The 8,160-nt window shown below is 41.9% G+C and overlaps 1 protein-coding gene across 5 annotated transcripts in view; it reads right to left on the reverse strand.

The window, feature by feature from the left end:
• Positions 1–8,160, reverse strand: part of LOC105561116 (putative polypeptide N-acetylgalactosaminyltransferase 9) — a 250,839-nt gene that overhangs the window by 89,899 nt on the left and 152,780 nt on the right. For all 5 annotated transcript variants that reach the window (XM_012010817.1, XM_012010820.1, XM_012010816.1 and 2 more), the window contains one exon: positions 206–1,240. In XM_012010817.1, coding sequence (XP_011866207.1) covers positions 206–464 — 259 coding nt within the window. In that variant the 5' untranslated portion in view covers positions 465–1,240. The remainder of the gene's footprint in view (positions 1–205; positions 1,241–8,160) is intronic.

Genomic DNA, 8,160 nt, shown 5'->3' on the forward strand with positions numbered 1-8,160 from the left:
AAAAAGAGAACAAAGAGATGCTTATTTATTTGCTAACAGAAGCGGAATCTTTTCCCTCTTTCCAGCTATATTGCTGAGCAATAATTGAAATTTATATCACGTTCGAGAGTCTCGGAAAAATAAGAAAAAGGTATTTTGCAGATGAGCTGAATAAACGAGAGAGAAGGAAGGGGGAAAAACGAAAGCAACATCTCGTTGAAAGTACCTTGCTCCGGGCCAGCCTGATTGATCCTCGCCTTGTTGCTGATCACATTGCCGGTCGTCTCTTTTCTAAACGGCGCCGCGGGCGGCACAAAGCCGTTCGCCGCTTGCTGCGGCACCGCGACGCCCGACGGCGCCAAATTCTGAACGGCGGCCACCGCCGCCCGATCCTCCGTGTAGAGCAGGAAACAGACGGTCACCCACACGGCGGTCGCCAGCACCGCCACCTTCAACCACAGCGACCTTCTCCTGGGGAAACCCATCCTTCCGCCGCTCCTCGATCCTTCCTTTATGCGCCTGCTGCGATCGACACCTTCCCGCGCTGCGATTATCGTACTTCTCGTGCGGCCTCGAAATGTCGTGTTACCTCAGCAACATCCTCCCGCCCCTCCTCAACCTCCCTCCGGTCGGCTCTCGCCGTGTGACGTCGAAAGGTCCGGGCGCCTCGGCTAGTTCCTCCTTTCTACGCGATCGAGGACGCTAATTAAACGCCCGAGTAGAGAGAGGAGATCCACGGTAGACGCGTTCCTTTCACGAGCAACCGCGCCAGGAATTTCACGGAGCGAGCGCCCCGGCCCCGGAGAACGATTCTTTATCCTAATCGAGATGACTGACAATCACTGACGTGCAACATCGATAACTTTCCGTACCGATAGTACACGCGTTATCGCCCGCTTCGCCGAGACTATTCTTCAAACTTGATCTCTCCCGACGCCGTCGCGATAAATCACACGAGGGTGAGATAAAACAGATTTCTCAATTGCGCCAAACTAATGTTGCAGTTCGAGATGTGCCGCGGCAGACGTCTACCGAGTTTTAATCATGTAACGTGATACGTTTAGCAATCGATATGTCGCGTTTCATTCCTCGCCACGTTGCGTCAACGTGAAACTGGCGAGACGGTCTTGCGTCAACGTGCATTAACGTCGCAAGTTGGATATGACTTTCTTCTTTTTCATTAACTCGCATATGTGTGCGTTACGATATGTATTTTCGGGTCAAGCAGTTTCCCAACGTCACCGCATTCTCGCGCGATCACCTGCAATCATAAAAAAAGGACAAGAATATTAATGGAGGAAATCTAACTCGGTATATAACGGCTAAAGTCCAATAAAGTATTGAAAGGTTCCAATTCGAGAACAAGTCTGATCTACTTACAAACTATAAAAAGTACTCGCGTACTCGAGATTAAAACTTTTACTCAAACTCGTTTAATCATTGGTAAACTCAGAATGTTTTATTCCCTTTAAAATTATGCATCGCGCTATCTCATGTATAAATACTGCATTTTTTCACAGATATTCACGATAACCGTTATATTTTTCGTAGCCAATACAGTTAACCGATAGATTAACAAAGAATCCATATCCTATTTGTTCTAATCAAATTCCGAACTAGAGGCACATCGTAGAAATACCTCATTTTTGCTAGATAGAGAGAGTCAAAACGAGACAAATTTTATCTTCTTTGTTATTAACTATTTAAACTTTCAAAACGTCAGAACTGACAAAATAATATCACGATATATTTAGTCCCGTCAAATAGCTTCCGTTTCATCATTTATTCAGCGATTCGTCTGGCAGGCTCGGAGTAATTTCGGAACAGTTTGTTAAACCCATTTCCCAGAATTACAGATAAAACAAAGGTTTTATTAATAATACATCCTGCTTTATTTTATTAAAATGATATATTCAAACGACAATGTGTTGTTATCTAAACACCAAAAATAAATAAATTAAAAATCCATACCAACTTTTATACCCTACACTCTAAAAATTAGTTAATCGTAAGTGTTTGACTTATAAACATAAAAACGGAAAAATGTTTCATTTATCAAACACAATTAGAAAAGCGTTTGAATTTAAAGCACTTCCACATAGAAGTGACTGACTTTCAAACACTTTTGTATCAAACATTGCAGAACCTTGTAAAATTGTTACTAAAACCGAACAAGAGTCAAATTAAACAGATATATTGATTTTCAAACGGGAACAAAATTCGGTTAGATTGTGTTTGATAAGTGAAACATTTTTCTGTTTATAATTTCAACACTTACAACGAACTAATTTTTAGAGTGCAGTGTGTAAAAGTTGGTATGGATATTTAATTTATTTATTTTTAGCGTTAAAACACAATTTGTGTTCGATTATTAGAAATTCAAACAGATTTATATTTCAAACACTTTCTAATTACACGCTTATGAAACAATCACTTACCAACTTATAATAAAAACTTCTTTAAGACGAAAAGACTTAAAAAATGATGACAAACATATACTGTTTTTTTGTTGCAAAACAACGCAACGTTTGTTATAGCATTATTAAAAATAAAACATTCAAGATGCATAACATTTCAGTTATTCAGAAAATCAAACACTTTTACGCGTATAAACACCAACTAAAACGAACCGTTTATAAAATGTTTGACATTTTGCGCACTAATAAACATCTTGAAAACGGCGACAATAAAAATGTTTGAAATTTCAAACTTGTTATTTAAAGTGTAGATTAAAATCAAAATGCTGATGGTGCGCAAATAAATTTTCGCGTCTCTGAAATGTACTCTCTTCGGCTTATTCATTCGCCAATGAAACGGTATTTTTAAATATCTTACTAATCTTACGTATGTGTGTACTCACTGATAACACGAGATAATATACGCGGAAATACGATCGACCTGGGAATTTCTCAATTAAGGGAATGATTGTAAACTTGCGCGCTTGTTAGATCCACGATCCAGCGAGTTCAGTGTATCTGAAATACGTTCTTGCGAGTAACCCGACGCTAAGTAATCGGAAAATACGCGCGTCCCGGGGCTTTAATAACTTTGTATGAAATTAGGAAATTAGCAACTTTCGCGGCGGCGCGCATGTTAACGACGTTAGGATGGACGGTAGGCTCGTACGCGTATGAAAGAGAAACGACGCTAATTCGTCGATGATTACGACGCGTGCGATGCTCGTTACAAACGAGTCCTTTTCTCATCGTAAAAAGTAGTATCGGTCTACGAACCCGAGTCGAGTATTTGGTCCCGGAATGGGGCCTCAATTGTTCTATTCCGTCTTCATTTGGACCTCGGAGTCGGTTCGAAGCGCCAATTTGAGGCCCAGATGAGTAGAAAAATTGTGTTTAACCTCAGTCTAATCCTCGAAGAGGATGTAATGGAATATTTCACCCTCTTTGAAACCTCTTGGGCCGAAAGGGATCTACCTCTGTTGATTACACTCGTAGCCTCTTTACTGCTGAAAGGGAAATAGCGACGCTTTGCAGGCCTAACTGAGGTAAAAAGTTGAATATATTTTGTCCGACGCGAAGACCTCAGTTCCACCTCGTTGCTTCCAATTGAAAAATTATACGAGGCTAAACTGAGGCCAAAATACTCGACTCGGGAACCCGCGCGACGAAGCGGATCGCCGCGGGGCAAAATCGCATGGCGCATAAATGATTAAATCGACGTACACTCAACATTATCAATCAGTTTCACACGTGTCCACTATCTATACGAGATGATTACATTGCCGACGTGACGCGCGATCAGGCGCGGATAAGTGGACGCGCGCGGCGCGCGGCCGTTGCATTATGCGCGATGCATCGCCCCGCGCGGAAAAGTTGGCTGTCGCCGTGTGCACGCAATCTCGCAGATTGTGCAAAGTTGTCTGCTCGTATCGGAGAATCGAGAGCTGCATTCGAAAGGACCGAAGCCCCTGGCGGGAGATAACGATGAAAAGGCCCCGGCGCCACGCGCGCATCTCGAGAGGAGATTCGGGGACGGGACGTGAAAAGCTCCGGGGCGAAGGAAGAAGCTCGCTCGCGCGTGTCACGCTCCTTTCGGCGGCCCGGAGACGTTTGCTATTCATAGGCGGAGAAAGGCGCATGCACGTTTTAACGTCGCGTTTCGACCGTAAGCATATCGCGCGGAGTCGCGAAGATGCGCGCCGCGGCGGATGCGGTGAATGGCGATGGCATCGACGGACGTTACGACGGGAGAAGTGCAGTTAAGCCAGGCGGCTTTTCATCGCCGAGATTGAGCGCTGCTGTACCGGCGAAAAATCTGCATATTGCAGCCGGTCGACGTCTTGGGGAATAACTGCGAATCGCACCACGGGAGAGAGAAAAAAAATTCGCGACGGTGCATTTTCGTTGCGTTCAATTAATATTACGTTAATTCGCTAAAGTGCAGCTTTCGGCGAAACCTGCACTTTGATAATGTCTAGCTAGTCGCGCCGCTAATTGTTAATGAAGCTTCGAACTTCCGGCGGAGCTGTCGACGGAAAAAGGACCGCGCATTTCACGTGAGATTGAATTTTTCGTAAACGAAGATCAGAATTGAGATATCCGCGTGGAACAATTACGCGATATTACGGCGGTACCTTCTCAGCGTTATAAAGTGAGAGGTCTCCGCAGATCATGCTATCTTCCTCGGGCACGAGAGGCCTTCCATTTCCAGCGAGTGGAGGGAACATTGTCTCGAGTAGACACACGTGCGAAAGCAGTGTGTGCTTTGGAGAAACGTTAGCGAGAGAATAGTCTGGCTCTGCCAGAACCGTACGTGGCAAAGTGGCATGGTCGCTTTTTAGTGGTCGTTACTATCGGAGACACTTTTCCGTAAAAGAGTTTACTACTTCTCGTCTCTAAAATGCTCAGGCCGATGTATCGGTCTGAAAAACCTTTCCTTTCCTTTACGATCTGGCAGTAAATATACTGTAAGCAGCATAAGTGTGGCATCTCCCGTCGCGGGGCGTCTCGGCGATAGAGAGGAGGGGGGGGGGGGTAAAAAGAAAAAGGAAGAGATAAGTGGACAAAGAATTTACTCTGTTGCGAAGTAAACTGCGAAAGTAGTTATCTGGCGCCGCGGATAAGATTGTTAAAATAACGTCGGGCATAAATAAAGAATCAACATAACTAAATGGTAAGAAAGAATGATTGCGATGTAAAGGAAATGTACAAAGATGCGGAAGGCGGATTTAATTTACTGCAGAATTGAAAATAAAAATAGCAACGAAATAAGCTCTCGCGGAATAAAACTTTTTAAAGGAGCAACCGACACACGCCGTGCCGCGTGTTGCGGTTTGACTCGGGTTCGAAATAGTCCTTGGACTAAAATATGCGTTTCGTTTTATTCTTTGCATGTCTATTGTTGCCATTATTTGTACTAAATATCGATTTGTGTAAATAATAAATGGATTCACGGTTTCGCAATGTTGTCCGAAATAAAAATTGTGTTTCCTATCCCGATTTAATAAAAGTGTTTTTCCGCGTGAACGCCTAATCTACGATGTGCTCTCTGCACCAAGAGACATTCTGTTTTATACAGACAAATCGAAACGCTTAAAACATTTGTCGACAATGTACGATTGTACACTGTATACGCACACTAAAAATTGGTTCGTCGTAAGCGTTTGAATTATAAACGTTAAAAGAGAAAAATGTTTGACTTAGTAAATGCAATTAGAAAAGCATTTGAGTTAAAAATTTTTATGCATAGATGTGATTGACTTGTACAAACATAATTATAAAGATGAACTTTATTAATTGTATTAAAATATTAAATTCAATTTTAACATTACTGTATTTTTCTTGCCATCAAGTTGAGTTTATACTTTGCAAAAATTGATTTATAACTTGCAAAATACACCGTTGTGTATTAATTTTTTGTTGCAAAGTGTAAACTCAACTTGATGTAGCATTTTTATTACTGCATTGTAATCGTTATTAAAAATAAAATATTTAATCTGCATAAAATTTCAGTTATTCAGGAAATCAAACACTTTTACGCGTGCGATATATTAAACATCAACTAAACACAAAGACATTGATAAATGTTTGAAATTTCACACACTAATAAACATCTTGAAAACGGCGACAACAAAAATATTGGAAATTTCAAACACTTGTAATATTTAGAATGTAATTTATCAACTTGCGCAAATTTTGTAAACGTATTTATCGACTACGAAATAGAATGTTTTTAAACGCACAGAACACAATGTAGATCAGGTTAAAGAGCTGAATAAGAGAGAAAAGGAATTGAATGTCTGTAATAGATTAAGAACGCTGGTTATTCCAGATGTGTATCCGCGGCAAGACGGGGTAGAGTATAGAAAGAGAATATTTGTCATTTGCAAGAGCTCGCTTTCGTAAATTTCGTCGCAAGTGCCGTCGCTCTTTCGTGTTAACCGAACTTAGATCGAGCTGGCTACCGAGGATAACATCGAGCTCGCGTGTCACTGTTTATTTGGGTTAGGTTCTATTTTCGCTACCAGTCCACCACCGACACGAAACGGGAGCACAATGGCTCGGGCTCTTTGTCCGCCGTTAAATGAATCGCTTAGGATGGGAAGGTGAGAAACGTCTGGGAAACGCTCGCCACAGGAAAGATGTGTCAATCAACGTTCGATAACATCGACAGCGTGCACACGTCGACGTGTGTTTCTCAAGTGCGGAGCGTGGATTTATAATTAGGCACAATGATAATTCCGTTTCTCACTCAAGTCTCGCTTTATCGTTCTCTGTGAAAACGTAAACTTCTTCCCTCGCGATTAAAAGCGAAATAATATTATGCCCTTCACACATATGGCTTTCTCGCTCTCTCTCTCTCTTTCTTCCTTTATTCATCCCTTTCATTTCGGTTCTGTAACAATACCGTGTTTACGTAATGATTCCATATTTCCATAGCGCCGAACACACCAGCCACTCCATAAGAGTCGCATCCATATCGCAGTTTGCTACTGAATAATTTTCACAATGGGTAGAATCCATCGCGCGAAATGCGTTCGACGGATTAACCAAATATCGACCACTAATGGCTGCATGACAAAATTTTGGATCCTCACTAAAAGCGTTTAAATGTATTCCGCTCAATTTTTTTCTAACGAGTCAGTTAACTTCAGAATTATAAACTTACGTAAACCTTAAACACGCATCTCTCTATGTTTTCTGCACCGATTAAAAAAAAGCAATGACAACTTCGACCATTTCTTTCGGAAGACATGAGCAGATGAAAATGCATTGGGTAAAATGTACCCACGTAAGCGCAAACTCGCGAAACTCTAAAGGGATCTAGGGTTGAGACCAGAGGTGTCCCTAGAGGAGAGCAAGAGGGGGCATCCGCCTCCTCGGAATCAGCAAAAGATTAAACATTTGCTCTTCCTCCGATAAAGAGAAAAGTTGTATGTCAAAAGTGTATAAATTTGAATTTGTAAGTATCTTAATTTTGGAAGTTTGAATCGTGATTTCCTTGACATTTTAAATCATGCCTCTCCCTGGAAAAAAATCTCTCGGACGCCCTTGGACCGTAAACCCGTACTTTCTTTTCGGCAAAAGCGCAGGAAGCTATGCTGTTTCTGACCACGTTGACAAACGCCGTCGTGTACGACATCTAAATATTTCTCTATACGCGCTCGAGAAAAATGGAAGGGAAAGCCGGGAAAAGTCCGGACACGCGAGATAAAAGCAGAGAGAAGGATATCTGCAGGATGGGACAACAGAAACGACATCCTGGTCCACATGCGTCAGACCAGGAGAATAAGCCGATCGGAATCCCTAGCGGCGATACCGTGCGAGCGTGGGATATACAACAGCGAGCACGATGGAAAGGAATCACGGGGAAGCGATTCCTTCAAGAGAATTTTAAATCTGCATGAGCCCTCAAACCGATAACACTCGTATCCGAGGTAAGAAAGATCGGAAAAACAATTGGAAAAGAGGAGTGTACGTCACTCTTGATGCACAAGCTATACCGCTATCAGTATCAACACTATACAGGGTGTTTCAGGGTAAAGTGGCCTAACTTAAAATATAAACTTAGGACCTCAAAACAAGAAAAAACTTTCCTCTGGAGACATGTCCGTAAACGCTTTGTTTAAGAGATATTGACATCTAAACATTTTTTCATTATAAAATTTTATGAAATTGTTATCGGATTATAATAAATAATTTAATAGTGTGCTTCAAATACTTT

Source organism: Vollenhovia emeryi, unplaced genomic scaffold, assembly GCF_000949405.1.
Source record: "Vollenhovia emeryi isolate VEMERY1.0 unplaced genomic scaffold, V.emery_V1.0 DF939211.1, whole genome shotgun sequence".
Classification (NCBI taxonomy): Eukaryota; Metazoa; Arthropoda; class Insecta; order Hymenoptera; family Formicidae; genus Vollenhovia; species Vollenhovia emeryi.